Here is a 24,815-nt window from a genome sequence, read left to right as displayed (position 1 = left end):
CAGAATTCACATTTTCAAATTATAGAGAGGTTTAAATTTTTGTCACTACATTCAGTAAAGTCATATTGGTTATAGCTGCAATTACGGAATATAACAATAATTTCCAATGGCTGATATCTCTGACACAAGTGCAGGAATAGCTGCTAATGTAATATTTGGCGATATTTATCACTGACTGCAAACAAGAAATCAGGAACTACAATGTCCATTTCAGCAACATTCATTTTAGACTTTTGCTTACATGTAATCCCCAAAATGTTGTCCTCTCTTTCTACAATATGCCCCCTCCCCATGAATGTGTCGAATCAAAGTGTGTACAATTTGGAATCTTTTTCAACATCACTTAAACATACTTTGGATTTAATCTTATTTGTGTTTTGTGTACCTTGTTGAATATCTGGGATAATAGAAAAAATATAGCTTTAACATAATCCACAAGAAACAAATCATACAGCTCTCCATCACGTTCTCAACAATAACGAACACACATTGCTCTTACCCAGATCATCATACAATGTCAGAATGTTGGACCAAGCCCGGGAATGATCTAGTTTCTGAGTGATAGCACTCTCCCACTCCTTCACTGCGAGCATCCACTGCTTCATTTCCAAATACTGTGGTTGTAACATATTATTATCAAAGAATATCAGCAAAGCGTTCTGTGTTAGCGGGCCATTATAACCGTGCATCTCCAAATGTGAAAATTTTGAGAGAACAGCACAAGAAAAAGCTGTAATTCCTGTCAAGAACTCTATCAACTTCAAGCAAAACAAGGTTAACACTTTCTTAATACTCTAAAATATAGATTTTTTTTGAGATACAAGGTTTTAACAGGCAACATCACTGTGTAGTTTTGAAGGCTGAATCAAATCATGCGCTTGTGTATATATATTTTCGTTAGTAGCAAACATGCTTATCCAATAAAACAAGCTGTAAATATCTTAGTTGTAAATTGACATTAACTAATTGGTTTTTTGTTCAAACAAAAGCCATTACATGCAAAAACAATGAAGTATAATTTTCTTCTAATTTCACATTATTTTCTGTGATAATTGTGGGAGAGAATTTTTACAATGAGATCATCATGTGATTGGTGCAAGTATCTATGTACATTTCATCATGTAGTTTTTAATGAACAAGCTCCATATAAATTTCACAAATTGATCAATTCCAAATCAATAAATCAATAAATATTCAACTACATTAAGCATCAAACCTTGTAAACTCAAACAATATTTTTCAGTGTTTTTTCGTTCAATAATAAGATTAAGCCTGGTGTATTTCTTTTCAATAGTAAAATCATAAATACATGCAGACATGCAATTTATCTTTAAATGTTATGCTGATGCTAATAACATAGTTTTAACATCTGTAGAACATCAGTTTTCAACTAGTGAGATAACCAACAAAAGGTCAATGTTTAGAATTCTAATAATGCAATATATGGAGTTTTCCATATCCTTTTACATGCAGCAACATGTATATGAGTTTTAATAATACTTTGCAAACAAATCATTTAGATAACTCCATGATGATAAATATTGGATACTGGTATTCTTTTGTCTTTATGAAATAAGCAGAGCTGCCAACCTGAACAAGAACATGTATCAGTAAGTATTTTTTAAAGCTGAAAATCAGTATTTTGGTGAGAAAAATCAGTATTTTCAAAGAAATACCATAGGACAACACATAAAATTGGAACTTGAGAAATCAGTATTTTGCATGAAACCATCAGTAGTATTCTCATTTTTCAGTACTAAATACTGAAAATCTGTACTGCTCGGCAGGTCTGATTAAGATCATATCTTTGAATTAATGGATTGCTTTTTCTCCATCTCTCTCCCTCTCATCATTTTTTTTCACTCAAGACTGCATCCCACTTTTCCCGTTCTATTCTTCACTGTTACCGCCCACTCCCCTTCTCCATTTTTTTCTCGCTTACCCCTTTTTTAATCCATGACGAAAACCTCCATTTGAGAACACTATACCCCAATTTCCCCCAATCAATTCTCTTCTCCAAGTACGACAAACCCACTGACCCAAGCAAGCAATAATATTTAAGTATCAAAACACCTGTTTCTTGACCTCGGTCCGAAGATAACAACAGCCCAAGCGCGGTCCCTGCAAAGCATGCTGTCATTTTATTCACTTACTTTCCTTATTTCGAGGTTGATTTTCTTCGTTCGAAATTGAAAATGGACTAACATTGGATTTCTGAATACAATATGCCTTTGAAAACGTGATTAAATATCGAATACAATGATATCATTTCGAAGGCAGAGAAGTCTTACGTAATAGCACAGCTGTTGTTTATCATTTCGTCCTTGGCTCAACGCTCATTTACTGGCCTGTGGAGGTGAAATTGAGACAACGGGGATTACCTGGCCAAGAAGGGTTTATCGGGGCTTGGAAATGTTGAGATTTTCAAATGAAAATTGGGGTCTAGAACCGCAGTTTGCAATCTGAACTGCGGTCTTTCTCCAAACGGGGGTTTGACGTAATGTCTCTCTTTCCCTCTTTCACAATCTCAATCTGCCTCCCCCTCTGTACCCAGGCCACTTCCTTTCTTTCAGTCTTCATCCTCTGTTTTTGTCTAGACCCATGAAATTTGAACTTAGGGAACATACATGCACCCCCACCCTCTAAAAATACAAGCATGTGACACAATCACCCCCCCTTCCAAATACCCTAGTACTCATAAAAAGGGATATGATTTTGCTGTTTTTCCCTTCCAGTAGCCTGTGATAAGAGCAGGACAAGAAGTAAATTTAATGCTTTCATACCATAACAAAACGGGGTCAAAAACCTAACCGAATTTCATCCTGAAAGGGGGATTTCTACAATAAATTCTGGAACAAGCATTGGTGTGTGGTTGACCGGTTCAATGGGAGGGGGGCAGGAACTCACCATGATAGAACAAAAAGAAAATGATGTTACTCACACTCTGCTGGCTAAATATGGAGAGCATGCACACATCCATGTGGGAATAAATACTGGAAAGAGAGTTTGTATGAGATTATCCATCAAGCATACAAGCAACTACACCCCCATGCATAAACACTGTCCCCACTAACTTTTTTTTCAAATTAGAAATGGGGGATATTATATGGCTTTAAATGAGAAAATAGAAAAAAAGAAGGAAGTATGAATGATTAAATCTGCAAGTGAGTGTAATTTGACAAGGCAAAGCAGATGATGACTGACATTAATAGAATGGTGTTAAGAACTAAATGCCTGCTCATGAAAAAATGGCATTGATATAAAAAAAAACAGAAAAAGGGTGAAGAGACTCCAAGGGAGAGAAAAGGGCAAGTAGAAGTGGGCAACAGAGATATAAGGAAGGAGAGAACTGGAAAAGAGAAGAGGAGAAAAAGAGAAAAAAGAGGAAAGAGAGAGATAAACAGTCTGAGCAGCTATTTTAAAAATTACAGATGGATAGCATAAAGAACATATAAAAACAGCAAAAAACAGAATGACTCTCAAAAAGTGCAATTTGATAGCCGAGACATTAGATACCTCTAATAAAAACAGAACTTACAAACACTTTTCACAAATGTTGTTTGTGACCAATTTCTCACCTAGGTTATCAAGAAGTAGCAGAGTGTTACTCCAGGCTTCAGCGTGTGTGTTAAGCAATGATGTAGCATTCAGCCATGCAGATATAGCCTGGTCGGTGCGGCCTAGTACTAAGTACTGTGAACAGTGCATTCATGCATTTATCATTCTTGTTATGTGTGTTAAGGACACCGCACACCTTACCATTAGTCTACGATCTCATTTCAGAATAAAATGTAGTAGAATTTTATGCTAATATTGAGACATGGAATATCTCTACTGTGTAATGTTCGAAATCATCATACCAATACCTATGTTCAAATCTGTGACTATTCTATCATCCTTAAAATAAAAGCGCATTTAATATCTAGTCGTAATGACGTCATAGCAGTCGTACAATTGGCTACGATTTGAAACTAATTTGGCCTTTACTCCAAAATAAAGGCTTGAAATCATTCAAAATTGTTATGTTATTATTCTTTCAATTAATTTGAACCTCAAATAAAAAGATCAATCTTTTCATTCACATTTTCAGAAAATAAGACATATACGATTTGCTCGAGATCGGAACGTAGACCAGTCGAAAGGTGCGTGGTGGCCTTTACTTGTTATTCTTGTTATCATGGGCAATTCCATAAAATATTCAAGATTTATTTTGTCAGGACAGGAAAATAATTTCATCTTTGGGGGCAACTTTTGTTTCCACATTGGAGCGATTGATGAATTTTTGGGCCTATTTGTTTCATTTCAAGCGTGACTATTCTGATCAACAAACATTTATGCTATTAAAGCATAATCTGCTACATGCAGAAGATTGATTTTTCTAGAAGTTCTTGAATATTATTTGTGGCAGATCTTAGGGGAACTTATTAAAAAAAAAAGATGTTTGCCCCAAGTATTTAATTTTGCAAATTTTAGGGGCAATTTTTGCTCTCATAAGGCCTAAGGGGGGGGGGGGTTCTCCCATTATTAGCCCTCGCGTACTTCCTACAATAGTAAGACAGGATAATTTGAGAGCATTATAACTTCCTTTATGGACTAGAAAACATGGACAACTCATTTCAGAAAGGTCCGACTTTAACATAGGGAGCCGTACATAATACTTTACGGAATTGGCCCATTATCTTTTCCTGTGATTAAACTATATTATCATTGTGCAGTATAATGTCAGCTTTGAGCAACAAAAAAGGCATTAGTACTTGCCTTTTCAAGACATAAGAAACAACATTATGAGCATGTTCTTTAAAATCTTTGATATGTCCTAGTTATATTTCCGTTCAGTTAATCATGAATAATTTCAAATTTTGAATATTGAATCAAATATTATTACATCTGTATTCTGGGGAATAAAATACAGGAATCCATAAATTTTCAATCTCATAAGCTAAATTTCTGCTTTGTTAAACAGCAATAAAAGCAGGTTTAGTAAGCAACACATATTGTTTCATAGAGCATATCAATAAAAAAAGAAATAAAAAGTCATAGAAATTGAAAGTCAAGCAATCATGTAAATAAGTAATTATAAATAAAGATAAACTGGAAAAGAAATTAAACATAATTTATTGATAAACAATAAAATAGTTTTAGAAATTGAATGATGATTATTGAATACATGTGCAATTCATCAAAAGAAATCATAAAGTCTGGCTTATTGCAGGTACATGTATCATTGTACAAGCAATTAAATAAACCTATGGATTTATTAACCTAAAATAAATGCGTGCAAATACAGGTCTCCAACATTTCAGAAACATTGAGAGAATTACACTTTCATTAACTTTTTTTGTCACAATTTCTCAAAAATTCTAAGATACATTTCCTACATGTACTTGCGCCCATTTGTAGTATTTATTGGCAATAATTTGAATACGTAGCTTCCTGAAAACTATAAGAAAAATAAGTTCCAAATGATTATTTTGAAATATCTCAAAGAACTATACAGCGTACATAGACATTCTCCAATAATAATATCAAAGCAACAATATGTTTATAATACAGAGGCACTAATAGGTGACATGACATTTTATTCAAATAACTCTTTTTAATGAAAAACTAACTTATTGCCTCAACTTTTCACAGAACAAGTCAAGGGAACGAGTTTGGAAAATAAAAAATGTCATTTCTCCTTCGGGCTTCATACTGTAATGACCTTCCAATGATATTCCAAACAGATATTCTTACCAGATTTCCCAAGTTGAAGTAGCAATCAGGATAATGTTTTCGATGTTTGAGAGCGGTCAGATAGCTGACCTCAGCATCCTGATATTTCTTCAAGGTTGCTTGGACAATGCCAAGGTTCATCCAGGCAGCGGGAAAGGTCGGTCTGGGATCACAAATGGTCAACAAGAGCAAAACTTGTCAATATTATAGCTAAAAAAAATCTAATTAGGATTTAATCAAATCACATGATGGAACAGACATCGTAAAGAATATATAGAACAATATCTTGTGTTTGGACCAGATAGATTCTACAAGCCGTGAAAGTTCTGCTTCTGCCGTGACAAGATTAAGAAAATATTAAGATTCTAAAAATTTGATAAAATAATCTCTATTACCTTTGAACTTGTGACTCAAAAAAAAAAAATCATCAGAACATCATTACTCACATATGCATACATGTACATACACCAACTCAGCCAAGAATGAAGTTGAACCCTTAAACAGTTCTCCAACTATCATGAGAATGTGATCTTTTCAGGTGAATGACGTCTGTGACCTTTTATCTTTGATCCTGTGACCCCAAAATCTAATCAGATCATTGTGCTTCCAATAAGGATCCAAGAACAAAATTTAAAGTTGATCCTTCAAATGGTTCTTTGGTTATCGTGATAAAAACAACATAATTTCAGGTATGTATTGACCTCTCAGATCTTTGACCTTGTGACCCTAAAATCTATTCAGATCATTAGACCAAGTTTGAAGTCAGCTTTTTTAAAATAATCAGTCATTTGTGACCTCATGGCCAGAAATTCTAATGACATTATCATTCATTAAAGCAAGAGCTTTATATGATGGAAGCAAATATCAAAGTGAACATATTTATAGGCCTACCTGATTTGGACACTTGGGAAATGAGGTAACTTTTTAAACAATCAGTAATTTGTGACCTCATGACCCCAGAGTCAAATCATATTATCATACATTTAACAAAGAGATTCATTTGATAGGATCAAACATCCCAACCATGACGTAATTTCCTTCAGCAAGAAATTTATCCACATTGTGCTGCACTCAACCCAGGTGAGGTGAATGGGTACCCGGTAGGAAGAAATTCCTTGAATGCTTGAGTGCCTAGGCAGCCAAGATAAGGCCAGGGTAATGATAATACCAGGGCCCGCTGGGGGAACAGTTTTCAGAACTGAAGTGGCTTCCCTGGGTAAATATACAGTTGAGGCCAGAAGTTTACATACACCCAGGAAATTCAAAGAAAAGCTGACATTTGTCAAACGTCATAGAATTTACTGTATCTTATAAAATATTTGTGCTATCATGACAAATTTGATTTAATGAGTATGTCATGCCCCTTCATCACATTGCTTTGTCACCAGGAGCTGAAAAATATTTAGGTGAAATTTTTTTCCCCAAAAATTTTCATATTTTAGACGAATTAAAAATAAACACTTGACAAAAACATTTCATATTTGTGCTAGTTACTTCTCAAAACAAACATTTCAGATAACACATTTTTGTTCAGTGGTGACATATCATGATAGAAAATGTAATATAAATCATAGATTTGACATTTATATATTTTTATGAAACAATGTTTGAAAATATAAAAACTAACAATAGAATACAATGGCATTAATATTACTTTTTTTCTTCAAAGAAAATTCCACCTGAAATATACTTTGATCTCAGCGGTATTCCAATCATGTGGAAGAGCTCAATATGCTCTTTCATTTGATACCAAATTCTTCATGGTAGTATTTATATTATTGAAGATATAGTAAATTTAATTATGTTTGGCAAGTGAACAAATTTCACTGAATTCCATGGGTGTATGTAAACTTTCGGCCTCAACTGTACCTATACTATTATTATAACAGTGAGAATACATACCTGATATGGACAGCTTTTGAAATGAGGGTGTACGCTTCTTCTGTCTGATTCAAATCTCTTAAGATGTTACCCAAATTGTTCAGAGCTTGGTCGTAATCGGGATGAAGCCTTCAAAATCAATAAAAATGCATGGAGGGGTCGATTGCATTATCCATATACATGTAAATAGTGCATCTTTTTTTCCATTAGCTTAACATATATGTTCATTTAATTGATGGCTAAACAATTGTATCATTATTTGTATACAAAAACATTCATCATATTTTGTGCTTCTGGGATTTTTTCAATTTATTCATTGATTTTTTTGGGGGGTTTACTGATTATTATTATCTAATTATTTTCTCTTTCATTTTTTTTTTACAGAGAACTGTTTGATAATATAAGTAGGCTAAACTTCTGTATCTATATGCTGAAATGAAACAAATTTAGAACACGCCAATAAAATATGAACTTAAAAGGGCTAATTGGGTATTGATGTAGTCATAGCTCAGGCCCCTATGAACAGATTACTACCAAACATGGGCTATGGATGTTTCATCATCATGCTCCTCCGAGATGTGATGTAAAGACCATGAAATATGCAAAATCTGTTATTTTTCTATGGTGTCACAATTGGGTACTCTATATCATGACATTGATATAATATTAAAAGACATTTTTTAGGAAGAATGGAGTAGAACGGGGATAAAGCTATTAAATCATACCTTATGGCCTCTCTGTATGCATCAATAGCTTCTTGTGTATGACCTGCATCTGCTGCACTCTTGCCAATGTTGTAGTGAACCTGCAAAAACATAACAGGTGCATACTGTCAATGGGATATTAAAACCTCACTATTTCAATTCCTCAAAATTAAGATATATGATATAAGGGGGTATTGCAAGAAAAATTTTGCAATCAATTTCAAATCTCAGTTGCAAATTTACAAGTGATAGTTCCATTTTAGCTTAAGCAAATAAATTTACACTTGTAAATACAAGAAGCAGATCATTGATCGATTGCAAATTTGCAATTAATTTGCAAGATTTATGATTGACTTGGGGACCTAAAATTGACTTGAAGTCGATTGCAAGTTTCTTGCAACAGTATATATATATATATATATACATATATACTGGTATACATCATCTTTATTTCATAATCAAATAGAGAAGTTACAATAAACCCAGGTCCTCTGCCAGTGATGATGGGACAAACTCCCCTTCACTGGCAGTAGGCAGGGTGATAGTACACGATATTGATTGAACAGGTACAATTCATAAAGGTACAGGTACAATGCATAAGAGTTAAGGACCCCTGGATTGAATCTTGTAGGACCACAGATACCTGCTTGACTATAGACTCTCGAAAGGTATACTGACCTCCCCATGAGAAACTGTAGCAACTCTTTTCAAAATTGATATTTTGCTTGATTTGATATATTTTCTACAACTTCTACATGTAAATGAAGTAAAATAAATTGGAGTCACATCCCTAATTCCTGAAATGCAGAAGTTTCTGCATTTCTGAAATGCAGAAGTTACGCAAGTAACTCTATACATTTCCACTTAAAACGTTGACACTTTTTCCTCAATTACTAAGAAGCCCATTCCACAGTGATGCTTCCTTTTGACATTTTGACATAGGATGGCATACACATGTTTTGCATAATTAGGACTAAAAATCATTTGACTTGGGTAAAATTCAACTTATGGAAGGCAAATTTATGCAATTTTACCTATATCTACTGTAAGTATTCTTCATTCTTACCTTAGCATTTCCAGGACATACTCTGAGCCCAGATTGGTAGAGCTGTCTCTCGGTCAACCATTCATTGTTTCTATGGTAACAGCAGATCACATGACAGACAACCAAAGTCAGGAGAAGACCCTGGATAGCCTAACAAATGAATGAAAATCACTAAATTAAAACTTAGGCTTCAACAGGTACATGTACTTTTATATATCTAGGGATGTTACACTTGAATAAATTAAATTGACTCGAAAAAAATTCAAACCTGAAATACTGAATGTTTGTTGAATTTTTTGTACTTTTGAAATTTTTGTACTTTTTGAATTTTTGTACTTTTTATGTAGTTTCAAAAGGTAGAACCTATACTTCAGTAACTTCATCAAACAAACACACATAGCTATTTGATTCAATGTTGAAGATTTAAGGCAGTGGCGATGGGTTTCAAGATTGGGTTTTGAATAAACTTGATGGTGAAACTATCAGCAGTTTGTAAAATGATCTTTAAGACATTTCATACAAATTATATTTGATCAATTTTCTGTGTTCACCCTAGGTAAGGGGAAAAAATGCTAGGTAAGCTATCTCAAATGAGTTTTATCTACATGTTCATGTATATAGCTGTTTTGTAGAGTTAACTATATAATAACATTATTTGTATAGTGCTTATCACAAAACATGTCTCTAAGCACTTGGGGAAAAAATAGAGAGAAGGGATTTCAGAAAAAAAAAATTAAGTAATTGTACAGTTCACAGTAGACTGTAGACAGTTGAGGGGCTTCACTTGCGAAGGGGAAGGCTATTAAAAAAAGTAGGTTTTTACATGGATTTGAATTTCTCTGTTGAATCTGCTTGTTTTATATAGTTTGGGGTAGATTGTTCCAGAGATGAGGGGATGTGGAATAAAAAGATCGTGAACCATGAAGACTGGGTATTTGTGGCAGGAACTATTTTGAGTGATTTGTTTCTTGAGCGCAAGCTGCGAGAGGGTGAATATGCTGGTATCAACTCTTGTAGATAGATTGGAGCTGATTTCTTAAACATTAGAATGTCAGCAAGAGGATCTTAAAATCAATTCGTTCCCAGACCATTAGCATGTGAAGCTCCCTCACCAGTATATTGCACCATCGCACATCTCAAGGTGAGGAAAAGTGCAGTGGATTACAAAGAAAATGCCAAGAGCATCCACCACTATTCTAGGCTAAAATTGTGCTTGGTGTTAAACATTGATAAAGAACAAGTTAGAAATGGCCACATCAGGCTGTAAATATCAATGTTGTATTTCATACATGACGAAAACCTCCATTTGAGAACACTATACCCCAATTTCCCTAAATCAATTCTCTTCTCCAAGTATGACAAACCCACTGCCCCAAGCAAGCAATAATATTTAAGTATCAAAACACCTGTTTCTTGACCTCAGTCCGAAGATAACACAACAGCCCGAGCACGGTACCTGCAAAGCATGCTGTCATTTTATTTACTTAGTACTTTCCTTATTTCGAGGTCGATTTTCTTCGTTCAAAATTGAAAATGGACTAACATTGGATTTCTGAATACAATATGCCTTTGAAAACGTGATTAAATATCGAATACAATAATTTCATCCCGAAGGTCCTATTACAGGCAGAGAAGTCTTATGTAATAGCACAGCTGTTGTTTATCATTTCGTCCTTGGCTCAAAGCTCATTTACTGGCCTGTGGAGGTGAAATTGAGACAACGGGGATTACCTGGCCAAGAAGGGTTTAACAGGGCTTGGAAATGTTATTAAGATTTTCAAATGAAAATTGGGGTCTACACTGTAGAACCGCAGTTTGCAATCTGAACTGCGGTCTTTCTCCAAACGGGGGTTTGACATAATGAAAAATATTAGCTAGAAATGAGTTTGTGAATAAATTATCAATCAATATTTAGCTGTGACCTTACTTTCTTCATGATAGGGGTTGCATTCACACAAAGATGTCTGGTTCCCATGACAACTAGTAAACAGAATCCCAGACTCGGTAGGTAGAGGACACGTTCAGCAATGACAAACCCCACCCTGAAGAAGACATTAGATGCTGGGAGGAAAGGAATGATCACTGCGGACATGGAAACAGTCAGAACTCTGAAAAAATAAAAAATCCCATTACAGGCTGAAGAAAAGTTTGACCCTCCATCCTTAAACCAACAATCAGTTCCCAGGGAAGGTTCCTTGTAAAATAGTGAAATAGTAATTTGTTCTTCAAAAGTAAATTTCTGAAAATTAGCTTATCTGAAATAGTAATTGTCCTTCCCAATTTGAAGTTGATAAGTTGAATAAAAATATGATATACAGAGTTTCTTGGACATGTGTACATCATTCATTTTGTCATACATGTATAATGTCTGTTGTTTTTTTTTTTCAATTATGATTAAGGACAGGAAATTCACAAGTTATCTAAGTGAATTCATTTACTTTTTATTCAGTTTGAACAGTAATATCACAAAGTTAAGCTTTTCATTGTCTTTTAATTTTGAAACTCAAGAAAAATTAGCATTGTGGATTATTTACATATGAAATAACTGTGCAAATAGAGATCCATACTACAAGAAAAAAAACTTACCTTCTTTCATAATGGTCTGGTCCAAATAAACAATAAAGCAAAATGGCACCCATTGTTATCCAGAAGACAATGGGAGCAACCACTCTAGGATCAAGGGGTGTTTGGATTACAGGAATGCAACCCATTGACCAATCAAAACACAACCACCATGGATTAAAAAGAAGCCAGGCATTCAAGGAGTAGATGTAGCTGTAATTGATCATCTGTACCAAAAGAAATAAAATATTAGAATTCAAATTTTGATTTGAATATTGAGTTTTATACCATCTGTGACATCCTGTTAGAAAATAAACATACTATGCATACAAATCATTTGATCTGCTATACTGCCAACAGGCTGGATGATCCGACATTCATCACAAATTATGGTTTACCTAATTTCCTACTACGCTTTTATGTAATAACAATTCCAAAGTGGGCTGAGAATATACAAAAAAAATAGTACTTTTCAGCATTCAAGAATAAGTGTATGTACAGATCCAACTTTCCATATTGGAACAAGAAAACCAACTTGAAAGTGTACCATAATATTAAAACTTAACTCCAGTTCGTCTTTTATGAAATGAAATGCAGCAAAGGAGACGAGAATTCACTAGATGGACGCAAAAAAATTTCTTCACCTGATCATAGTCAATAGAAAAAATGACAAAAGTGATATGAGAGGGTATATGCAATGACTGCTCCGCACCTGCCGCTTTCATAATTCCACTACATATCATTATTTTCACAGTAAAGAATAGAAGCTTCAGTCTCCACCTTGATCATTGGTATTAAGTATGTAACCAAGTGAAAAAAAAATGAAATATTCAGAGGTTACCACTTGAAATGTACTTTTGAATTCTGAAAACCAAATTGGTAATGTAGGCAGGGGGATGGGGTGCCGTGGAGGGAGGGGTAGCAAACTGCAATTCATTAAGCACGTCTTACCCTTATCCAGATACTATCAAGAAATGAAGCTGGATTATCAACTTGTTGAAAAGATGGAATCCCACTTCCCATGATGAAAAATCTATTCCATCAAAAAACAGAAAAAAAATCAAAGAAAAACAAAACATAAAAACACAAAATTAACACAAAGTGATTGACAAAAAAACCCAGAAAATAACCAAAACAAATTAAACAGAAATAAATGAAAATCATAATGTGAAAATTAAATGGGACAAAAAGAACAGAAGAAAATCAAACAAACAATAAAGGATGCTTATCATAGTTTAGTAAGAATCACAATATGGTGATCAATTCATTGATATCCACTTCTAGACAGTGATAAGTGACTAGAATCATTCATCATCACTTGGTCTCCAACTTCTTGTAGAACAAGTGAAAATAAACCTTAAATCATCTGAAAATTTGTATCCACATTGTGCTGCATTCTACCCAGGTAAAGTAAATGGGTACCTGGCAGGAATACTTATTCCTTGAAATGCCTGTACGGCACAGGATGGCCAGCCAGGCAAGGGTAAAGGGAAATATCATCACCCTCATCATCCTTATCATCATCATCACCACCGCAACCATTATCATCATCACCATACTAATATCATCATCATTACCTGGTTAATAAAAGTATAACAGCTGTAGTGACAAGAATAATGTGTCTGAGTAGTAATTTTCTCAGCCATCTTAATTCCGGAGAACAGAAGACAAGCCGTATAGATGGCAACACATGATGGCACTTTAGAGTTGCGTAGGTGGTAGATAATGCTAAGATTGGGTCAATACCGCAGTTGATGATGATGTCATACACACTACAGATTCCCTATGATGAAGAGTATTTAATACAATCAAGAATTTGTTAGTTTTTTATTGAATCAAAATGGATTTTTATGTAAAAAAAAAAAAAGAAAAATTGCAAATAAGACAGTCTTATGCATGGCGGTAAGGCTGAAAATACATACATATGTTCACATCATAAACAAGCACATAATTTTTTTTCAAAAAAAGAATAACTTACTATAACTGTAATGCCCTGCTCTTTGCAGAGCATTGCCAGTGCACACAATACCATGCTGGGTACAAGACCGAAAATTGAATACAAATGAGATGAATTGAGGCAAGAAGAATCTGAAAAGAAAATGGAATAAAAAAATTGGAAATTTAGAGTAAAGATCAAGTCCACCCAATTAAAATGTTAAGCTAAAAGGTAGAGAGTTATTGCATCAAATGTTGCATCAAAAACTATTTCAAAGGGCAATTTGAAACGAAAAGGTTGATTTGAATGATATGGAGAAAGGACAACCAAAACACTCAAAATCCTACTGTGAAATAAGACAGTTATTACAATTATAATTGTCATTGATCCCAAGAGTGTATAGACAGGTCAGCCCAGGGGGGGGGGGCACTCAAATTATATTTTGATGGGGGTGTGCCTCCCAAATTCTGAAATGGGGGTCTAAGGAACAGACTAAAAGGGTAAAATAGGGGGTCTTGGGAACTAAATATATACCACGCGGTGTGATAAACAGGGTCTATGGAACAGGATCGCAGCACTGTAGTTACGTTGCACCGTAGCGTTGTGCATGCGCTAGCCATGCATGGAGCAGCTACTAGATATATGTAGGGAGTTGCGAAGCCGTACGTGCATCTCTCGTATTCGGCGCTCGTGCTTGACAATTTTGGCAGGGCTGGGGAACTGAGATGCCTCGTAACGGGGGTCTTGCGAGCCGAGAAGGGCTGGGTGGCTACTGAACTGAACCTTTGTCATTCGGAGTATCTAGAGAACTGAAAATTAGGTCTGAAATAGGGGGTCATCAAAGCGGCACGTCCCCGTACCACCAATATATGTGAGTGCCCCCTCCCCCCCCTGGGCAGGTAAGTCAGAATATGATTACGGAATACTATATATGGGGGAAAGTATTTACAAAGCAGTGAGTTATATAAAACATGAGATGTATGGAAATGAATATAAGACATCAATATCATGACCTCACTTTGTATTTTTTATATTTCATTACCTGTATCAGGGGCCAGTCCATAAAGAATTACAACTACATATTTAACTTTGCCATCACTGTTAGAACCATACTTTTCTTGATTGTGAGTTGCTGCCTATTGAGCCTGTTTACCATGGTATACATGTAGAATATAGTTGCAATAATGGCACAGTTACTATAGTTGTAACTCAACATGAAACGGGCCCCAGGTATTTCTACTCACTTCCCACCAATGCAAGACAGTTTCGATTCCCACGCAATACCAATCTTTACATGAATGATTTTAAAAGCGTTTGATAACTGGGCAAGGTACTTACCATTTTTGCAAACATTTGAATACGCAAGGAAAGACATGAAGAAAAACAAGGCACATAAAAGATCTGCTCGTCCAACAATACCAGCAACCTATTCAAAGAACGAGAAATAATCATAATAGCACAAAATGAAAATGAAAAATCTGAAGCCATAAAATGCCCTGGAAACCATGACGAAAGAATCACGTTTACACCAGCTTGCTTTTTGAAAGTAATAAGTTTGGATCATTTATATCAGATTGATAAACATGTCGTACATACCATATCAGATTTTTTTCTATTCATTCTACAAGGTACCAATCATATCTAACCCGATTGCATGCTGAACAACTCCAAGGATACATGTAGAACTACAGATAAAACCAACAGTTATTGAATGCTGCCATGAATGAACAATAAAACATCAATCAGGTGACCGTGGTACTTTAATATCAAAATGCCAATACCATTTCTTTAATAAGATCTAAAAAAAAACCTCACAAAAGACCTTTCCAGGACTACCATATGGAGAAATGAACTAACAGTATATATACTAATAATGATAATGGCTATTTACCCAGGGTAGCCACTTCAGTTCCGAAAACTGTTCACCCAGCGGGCTACCCTCATATTATCATTATTATTTCTGCACACAAATCTATTAAAACAACAATTATTTGTAAGGGATACAATCAATTAAATCATACGTTCATAAGCTTTAAATCAAGCTTTTTAACGGCACATACATGTACATGTAGGATAGATCTTCCACAGCACTGTACATACTCCTGCACAATTCTACAAGTACGATGATACACCAACCTGGTGGACTTTGTACTTTCATGGATGATGATGATGATGATGAAATTAGATTTCAATTATTTCTGCCATGAAGGCCCATGACTACATATAATCTCAAGTTCTCAACCCTGCTTCGACAATCGATGTGAATTAATACAAAAACAAATGAATAAACTTTGATAATACCATAATTGACTAAATATTTGCTTCTTCAATGTATTGCTATAAAGCAATATATCTCATCTACTAAAGCACACAGTCCCTCCAGACTCATATTTACTTTGAATGTTTGAACAGGATGTGATAAGTAAAGGGACGTTCCCAAATATTTCAAATCGATTTTGATATCTTTCACTAGTTTGTTTAATGATGGATATACAAGAATTATTTTTTACATAAATTATTTTTTACAATTACACTGTAAAATGTAAAGTTGAGCTACATGTATGCTGAAAATACAAATTCCTAACCTGGCTATCGTACAGTATAATAAATTTTAATTAGAGAGAAAAAGTGTAGCTTTTCTTTTTACCAATTGTGATCAGTAGGCTTAAAGGAAACCAAAACCCAAGAAGAGCAGTAATCTTATTGGAAAGAGTAAACTGAAAGGAACAATTTAAAAAAGGTTTCATCAAAATCGGTTATGAAATAAGCAAGTTATGGGAGTTTGAAAACTCTTGTTGTACTTTCTATGGGCATCCTAAAATTGGCAAACGTTCTTCAAAATGGCTGATTTTGTGGACAACTCTCCATTTGTTTTGTACACAAATTTTCAGATTGTCATCATTATCTTTCAAATTGCATCTTGCCTCCTTCTGAGCACAACATATGTCATGGGAAAATATTATCCACACCATATATGTCAAGGTCAGGAGGAGATAATGTGAAATATGTAAAATAAAGGGGAAAATCTGAAAATATGTGTACAAAACAAATGGAGAGATGTCCACAAAATCAGCCAATATGCCTGAGTCGAATCGATTTTAAAATCGGTGTTCGATCGATGTCATCGAACACCGGTGCAGATTTTGCAAAATCGGTGCATCGAAAAAAAAAAAAAATACGTCGGCCGATTCGTTTGGTTTACACAATCAATCATCAAAATATCAGTAATGTCCAACTTTACTACTACTTACTTGATTTCTATTGCCCCCAAAATGAAACCGAATGAGTAATTATGATGCTATTCACCATTAATTTGAAGTTTATTTCGATCATAGTTCGAGTCTTACTCGTCTGCTCGTGCCGAGATAATTTATGCACGATGAATTCATGAATGGAAGTCATGGCCATCGATCGTGCATGCGCAGTACTGTTCTTTAATCAAACCAGAAAATGGCCGGAAATTGACGCGATCAACGTAAAATAAATCTTGCTTTCATGAACAATATTAAAATCATGACCATAGAACATTATTTAATCGTAATATTTAACAATAATTTGCATATGATAATCATTAATATGAATTTAGAGCTTGATGTGAAACGTTTGTATTTCGTTTCAATTTTCAATGGCGGACATCTCATGACGATCGACTTGACTTCTTGAGTCGAGCTAGTGCACTTGTCTAAAAAAAAATAATCATCACGTCAGGATTGATTCTCGAACATTGTCTACATGCAAAAACTCTGTTCAAGTTCGTAATATCACCATATAATATCATTTTACATGACAAAACAGAGAAAATTGCGTTTGATATTTTTTCCCATCAATTTGAAGCTAGTTTGTGCCCAACTTTGGGCTCTGATTTCATGAATGGGAAAATATGTCATACGTCATCAAACACGCATGCGCATTGTGCTTATTTTCTCGGAGCTTGGAGGAGACGTCCAGAGATGGAACAATAGAAATAATCCCAGTATTATTTCTTCCATATGAACATAACATACTTTGCTGCCATCGTCAATATTCTTAGTATGACCATAAAATCTTGTTAAATCGTAATAATTTAGATGAATTTAGGGCTCGATTCGAAACATTCGTATTTATTTTGATCGCATGCTCAATTGCGTCTAAAAAACTGGATTGTCATTATCAGGATTAATTCTCGAACATCGTCATAACTCATATTCCACAATCTTTCCTCACAATCGTTATATCAGCATTGAATAGCAATTCAAATGACCATCCAGAGAAAATTACGTATTTATTCCCATAAATTTATTTGGAGCTCATTTTGGATCCAACTACACAATCTCAGGCAAGTTACAGCGCTCTCCGTTGATTGCAATTGTTTGCTGGCGCTGACGTCAAGCACGCCTGTCGTTTCGGCTTATATGTTGTCATCTGCAAATATCATTGTTGAAGATATTTTGGGAAGAATTCTGCTTTGGTCCCCGGCCTTTTTTGTGTGTTTTGTGATCATGGAAAATACAAACGAACTTTGCTCTGTCATCTGCTTGTGCAACGCTCACCCGGCCAACGCCAGCGCATACCGTCAGTGCGTAGTGCATATGCAAAGCGCATCGCATCGACGCAAAAACAAAAGACTAAATTTTCCCCGCCTTCAATATTCGATGCATCGATGTTCGATCGAATTAGAGCTGTCGAACACCGGTTTTCAAAATAATCGATATGACTCAGGCTTAATACTAAATAGGTTCATTATTGCGGATTGAAATAATCGCTAGAGGGTATTCATTTGTCTCGCAATCTACTATGGTCAACAAGGAAATTCGTGATCACTCTCGCAAAAAGTGTTCACTGGCTTTCTAGGAAATTCGTGATCACTCTCGCAAAAAGTGTTCACTAGCTTACAAGTTCACGAGCTTTCCAGTGCCGCTGCAACTCTTTATCAAGTGACGAAAATTATCTGATATCGTACTCTATTTATATTAACCTCCAAGACCGTACGCACGAACGCGAGAACAATAGGTGGGCACTGATCCGTTGTGCGATTGGTCAGGAGTTATGCAAATAAGCCGGGGGTATATGCAAATACGCCGTTTTTTTTAATTGTTCCTCTCATTTTACTCTTTCAAATAACATTGCTTCTCTTTTGGGGGTTTGGTTTCCTTTAAAGTATGAAACTACTTACATTTTCAGTATGAATCGGATGAACAGCAAAGAGTATTGCACACAAGAAGCTGGCTCCTGGACATTCCATGAATCGTCCATCAACCCCTTTTCCAGCATCTGTCACCACTGCAAGAAGTGCGGAGGACACAGGCAAGACCAACACGCTCACAGCGGCATGGAGGAGTATGTTCACAAGATGGAAGCCCCATGGATGAAGGCCTCCAGCTAGGTAATAGTTGATCCTGTCAAGATGTAAGGGGACAGGTGTAGAGAAAGATTAATCAAGTATGTTTTTTTACTGTGTATACATGAAATTTCAATGTACTTCACTGTGACATCTCTCACTGATTAGCAGAATGTTTTTCTCCTAGGATAGCGTCATATTTGGAGCTGCTAAAAGGGATTATTCTTCAACAATTAAGCGATGTTTTCACAGAAGAAACAAACTCAATACATATTAATTTTGGCTACAAATTTACCACTAAACATAACTGGTATTACATTTTGGCCTACATAAGCAAATTATTTGCTGTTGATATAATCTTTTGTATGTGGAAACTTCCACTTTCTAATTGGCGATTGATCAATGTTAACAGATAATTACCATTGATTTCAGAGTATAATAATGCAACAGGGTCATTTAAAAAGATATTCAAAGGGTTCTTAACAATTCTGACCAAACAAATCATAGACTTTCCCTGACTGTACCAGGACTATATTACTCAAGCATTTCTGCACTAAAAAGAATTAAAAAAAAAGGGAAATTGAAACAATGGAATTAAATATATTACCATCTTTTTTTAAAGAAAATCAAATAAGACACAATTTTGGGGGTGCATAGTAATGTTGTTTTTAAATCTGGTTATCTTCTCTTTTTTTGGGGGGGTTCAGGGAAATACATAATGCCTGGAAAAATAACAAGCAAAATTCCTGGAAAATCCAGGTTTTTAAGGACCTGTAAGAACCCAGCTTCAAGGATCATACCTGAAAGTGAGAACAGTGAGAGGCCTGTAGGACTTATGGCTCTCCTTCAGCTCAATGTCCCGGCCCCAGAAGTCGTGCTTGAAAAGCTGCCAGAGCGGTGTCTCCGGCTTCACATCCTGGTTCTTGATGATCGCCTCAAGGTCATCGAAGACAAAGTCACCCTTGCGACTGTTCCAGTAAGTCCCGATGCTTAACAACGCAACAAGAAATGCGGAGGTGAGGAAGGACAGAGCAGGAACTGGGACAGAAGAGTCCAAAGGCAAGCACGTCCCAGCATTATCACTGGCTCTAGAACCTTGAGTCAACTGGTTCTTAGACCGTTCTCTGGAGTCCTGACCAATCTTCTGTTTCTTCTGCGATGCTCGCTGCCTTGAGGAAATCTTGTTTGTTAACTGTGTCCCAAATGCATTGTTGTTGTTGGCGCTTCGCATGTTTGAATTCAGAGATGAGGTTTCATGGCAGGTTGAGACACTCTTTCAACTCATACTGATTTGAAGAGATTTTCTTGATCTCACCATGTGAATCCAACAGTTGGCCAACCTATGAAAGAGGATGAAACATCAAAGAATCTATCATCAAAAGAATATTAAGATACGACTAATATCTATAATTTCATTGGGTACTCTACTTCAATTCCAATTGATATACTGAAACAAATCTTACCATGAGCATCTGTAGAGATGAACAAAATTATCAAATTAAAATGAACTGAGAGAACAAAAATACTTGACATGAATTTACCGTCAGTCAATCAGATTGAAAGATTTCAGTAGCTTTTAACTGTTACTGCAAATTTGTTATTACAACAAGTTTTATGAAAGGGGGCCCCTGATGTTCACTCTGAACAAATTATTAAGGCAAGAAGGAAATGATATTTATAGATATTATGAGCTAATCATATTAACTTATCTGAAACAAGATATTAAAATATTGAAAATTAAAAATCTATCCAACAATCTGTTTATTTCCGGTCAGAATTCTTCATAAGATCTCAACAAGAGGCAAAAAAGTACAGTGCCTACAGTCAAGGTATCATAAGTATTTAAATGCTTGAAGAATATTTAAAGAAAAGAAAACACTTACTTTTGCTGAGAAGTAAGTAACAGAAGATGAAAGTAAGGTTCCCCGTCAGAGAGATGACATTGCAGCCAATGTCTTTTCTGCGTACTGCAAAAGTGAATGAGTTTTAAGCTCAGTTATTGAGTACCCTCAAAGCAAAGTGACATTTAAATACAGGTCGTGTTTATTGAAGGAAGAAAAAATTATTTTGTTCTGTATAGTTCCTGGTTGAGAGGCAGTCTAAAGTCTATAAGCAACCCCCAGCTGTTATCAAGCAGTGCTGAACTATAATAAATTGTATTTTACTCTGTCAACATTACAAGGTAAATTGGTTGTTATCAACATCAATCATTCCAATGACAGAACTAATTCAAATTTCAAGTAAGCCTACTTACATTTTCAAAGTGTAACTTGGGTTGAATTTTGCCATTTTGTGCTTTCCATAGTTCTCTTCACTTCCCATTTATATACCATATACACACCTGTTCCTCTCATTCCTTAGTTTCTAAATCACATCATTCCATTGCCATTCCAACTCCATACAGCTTCACATGTTTCTATTGTCTTTTTCTAATTTATGTTCAGAACATTCTTCTTCATTCATATCATCCTCATCGTTTCATCTTTCACCCTTGGTTCTTGCACTTTTCTGGGTTCTTCCATTCTCTCTTTCTCTATTGGTTGAATTTATCATGTGACACTATTTTTGAATATATTTGAAAAGGCAATGCCTATAGTGAGGTCTATTAAAACGTCAGGCCAATAAATCAGAGCATCACTGGGCTTCATTTTGGTCGACATCTTTATTTTGAGTTTAGTTAAATTTAATATAATTTGAGTTTGCTTGTTTATGAATGATTTTCGGAGGTGGATCTCAGGGATGCCAAGTTCAAAGACCAGCTATGCGTGAGATTTTCTGTGAATCTGAGTGAGATCACAGACATTGTGTACAATGTATATGGGGATAGGCTGTGATAGTTGCGTGAGACAGAGATTTGAGGGGATGAACAAGAGTCCAAAATGCTTGAGTCTCACGCATAATGCGTGAGACTTGGTAGCTCTGGGATCTTAGAACACTCGGCCACACTACACAAAGTATAGTTACAGGAAGAGTACAGCAAGAGTCTGATTTGTGTCAAAAGTATTATCTTATTTCTCTTTAACATACTTTACATATAGACCTATTGGTTTGAATTAATGACTCTGTCCAATACACCTCAAGTCCCCACTTGCTTTTATCCTGACTTTTCATATCCTTTCAAAAATTGTAGGGCCTATTCATAATAATTATCCAGTTGTCAATTTCCTATCAATAAATTTTGAATTTCTTGATAAATTTACAATGCAGTGAGCAGTCTGGCAGTAAGTGACCAGAGGGAAGGGATGGGGGGGGGAGAAAAGGAAGCTGAGGAGATAGATCAGGATTAAGGGGGTGCAGGGGCGACAGAATAGTTTTGAAAGTAGGGGGCTGTGCCGGAAGTGAGGTGGGGGCTGACATTGCAAAAAATCACAATCAGATGGTTACTGGGTTTTGGAAAAAAAAATGGGTGAAGCAGCCTAGTCCAAATTGAAGTTTTCGGAAAATTTCTTCCAAATAGTCTACCTGTGATAAAGAAATTGGGATTTATTTTTGCTGGCACTCCGCTCTAAGTATAAAATTAGCCCGGGGACATAACCAATCGCAATTTGTGAATTGTGCTCAACTTTCTTTTGGTTAAAATTAATTTTAAAAACAGGCAGATCCATGTAAGACCAAGTATTGATGTAAAATAAAGACAAAAGTGAGATGGTGAGGAGCTGAAAAAAAATTTGACACAAATAAAGAGACACTTGATTTTATTCTTTATTTTCAATTGAAAGTGAAGCTCGAGATGGATGCCTGCATCCCGGGGGGGGGGCACTCAGTATATAATGCATAGTGGGTATGTGCCGCGGAGGGGACCCCCATTTTTACACTCAAATTTCCGTTCCAAGGCATAGCATTTTTGTCTTATTGAGAAAAAGAACAAAGAAAGCCGCTCCAAGGCATACCATTTTCTTCTTATCGAGAAAAAAATAAGACAGAAATCCGCTCCAAAGCTTCGCATATTTTTCGTTACGCCGTTCCGGTCGCATTGATCTGCTGCGATTTTGGTGAAAAGCGGCCGCCGAGCGCTGTCCGACCATCGTCTCTGTGCGAGCACACCCGGCGGAGGCCGCGCTAGCTGCATCATGCACGCTTGCCCATTCCATAGGGGTGCACTATGCACGTACTCATTTGCTGGCGATCCGTTCCAAGGACCCCCGTTTTCACAAAATTGTAGTTCCGAAGCCCGTTCCGAGGACCCTCCTTTTTACAATAAGCCCGCTCCGGGGCCCCCGTTTTTTGTCTCGCCCGCGGCACACCCCTACCACTTTTTTGGTCGAGTGCCCCCCCCCCCCCGGGGCCTGCATCCACATCACCTCTCCCGCCGCATCCACAAGACCACATGCCCCCCCCCCCCCCCAGACCAAATAACCCTAACCCTAACTTAAGTTGGTTGTTCTGCTGAACTCTGTTGGCTCCACTCACCAAATACATGAAAAAAATAAAAGTTGTTTAAAAACTCGAAACAGACCATTGCCAGCACTTGCAGCAGTCTACCCCCATTCCAACCCACCAGTCATCGGCGGTGCGGGCGGATGCGTGCCTGGCGCTTGGCGCCAGCGACGCCGACCGATCGGTGGCGCTCTGGCAGTGATCCCCCGCGCTGCGGGCCAGAAATGCGAGCATACGACCGGGTAGCTGAGCAGCGGCTTGGATCATTGCCCCTATCACTATCACTATCGGTTTCTGAAACAAGGTGAAGGGAAAGATTATTCATACAGGTGTGATAACTCAAAATTAGGTAAGTCTTTACCATTTGATATTTATGACCAATTTGTTGACATAATGTCTGGGGTTTTTTTAATAAACAAACAATAATTAATGGATAATTTGGTCGAACTCGAAAGTTAGACTCAGACTCTCACTCAGAGCGCTACTAGTTACTGCGACTGTGCGAGTGATGAAGACGATGTGAAAGTTTGGAAAGGAAAGGCAAAAGTTCAACCTGAATTATCTTACAATACCGAATAGAAACAGAGAAAGCTGGGCATTTTTTTAATTTGATGTATCGAATGATAGGCGAGTAGATCATGTCAAATGTAAACATCTTCGTACTTACTTTAAGCGCTTTTGAAGGTCTTTCACTCGTCTGAGTCTGCTCCCACAGTTTCTGTTGGCGTCTACTTCTCTATTGAATTCAGCGGCGCGGCATGAGCACTATACGCTGGCATGCATCATGATGAGGCGCTAGCTCTAGGCGCCAGCGCAGCCGCGCCGGCCTGCCTGGGCGGCTAGCGCTGAGACGCGCCGTTTAGACAGCGAGCTACAGGGACAGGGCTAGCTGGGTTGGCTGGTACGGGGGGGGGGGGGGGGGGGGTACAGTCACAATTGTTTTGAAAGGGATCGAAATACGAATGAGTAGAAAATAAGACAGTGTCTTTGGCAAAATCATGTAAAGAGCAAACAGTTGTTCCTGATCCTGCTCAGGCTAATTATATAGTTCAACATCAAGACATCAAAATTGGGGGGGGGGGGGGTTACTGCGGCAGCCCGAACACGTACTGAAGACGTGTCGGGGTCCCCGGGGCAAGGGGGGGGGCACTTGCATTGACGAGTGGATACCATGCGGTGTCAAAAACACAAAAATAATGAAAAAAGGGTATCTATTTCGCTTGGAAAATTACGTGTAGGGTCGAATTTCCGAGGATGATAAAACAAAATTAAATAAGG

General features: G+C 36.5%; 2 protein-coding genes across 2 annotated transcripts in view; one reads left to right on the top strand and one right to left on the bottom strand.

Annotated features, from left to right (window-relative positions):
* The window catches only part of LOC121430285 (protein O-mannosyl-transferase TMTC4-like), a 27,657-nt gene extending 3,383 nt beyond the window's left edge, over positions 1 to 24,274 (bottom strand). Inside the window, exons 1-16 of the mRNA XM_041627563.1 lie at positions 24,205 to 24,274; positions 19,961 to 20,500; positions 18,996 to 19,218; positions 15,182 to 15,269; positions 13,886 to 13,995; positions 13,485 to 13,690; positions 12,859 to 12,940; positions 11,932 to 12,134; positions 11,273 to 11,453; positions 9,367 to 9,495; positions 8,322 to 8,401; positions 7,618 to 7,725; positions 5,737 to 5,878; positions 3,539 to 3,693; positions 2,688 to 2,739; positions 500 to 614 (exon numbers count right to left, since the gene is read on the bottom strand). Of these exons, the coding sequence (XP_041483497.1) occupies positions 500 to 614; positions 2,688 to 2,739; positions 3,539 to 3,693; positions 5,737 to 5,878; positions 7,618 to 7,725; positions 8,322 to 8,401; positions 9,367 to 9,495; positions 11,273 to 11,453; positions 11,932 to 12,134; positions 12,859 to 12,940; positions 13,485 to 13,690; positions 13,886 to 13,995; positions 15,182 to 15,269; positions 18,996 to 19,218; positions 19,961 to 20,391 (2,305 nt within the window). The 5' untranslated portion in view covers positions 20,392 to 20,500; positions 24,205 to 24,274. The remainder of the gene's footprint in view (positions 1 to 499; positions 615 to 2,687; positions 2,740 to 3,538; positions 3,694 to 5,736; positions 5,879 to 7,617; positions 7,726 to 8,321; positions 8,402 to 9,366; positions 9,496 to 11,272; positions 11,454 to 11,931; positions 12,135 to 12,858; positions 12,941 to 13,484; positions 13,691 to 13,885; positions 13,996 to 15,181; positions 15,270 to 18,995; positions 19,219 to 19,960; positions 20,501 to 24,204) is intronic.
* Positions 24,055 to 24,815, top strand: part of LOC121430284 (2-acylglycerol O-acyltransferase 2-B-like) — a 24,140-nt gene continuing 23,379 nt past the window's right edge. Inside the window, exon 1 of the mRNA XM_041627562.1 lies at positions 24,055 to 24,164. The gene's annotated coding sequence lies outside the window, so the exon portion shown is untranslated. The remainder of the gene's footprint in view (positions 24,165 to 24,815) is intronic.

Source organism: Lytechinus variegatus, chromosome 16 (assembly GCF_018143015.1).
Source record: "Lytechinus variegatus isolate NC3 chromosome 16, Lvar_3.0, whole genome shotgun sequence".
In the NCBI taxonomy this organism is placed as follows: domain Eukaryota; kingdom Metazoa; phylum Echinodermata; class Echinoidea; order Temnopleuroida; family Toxopneustidae; genus Lytechinus; species Lytechinus variegatus.
This window is presented reverse-complemented; position numbering and strand designations above follow the sequence as displayed.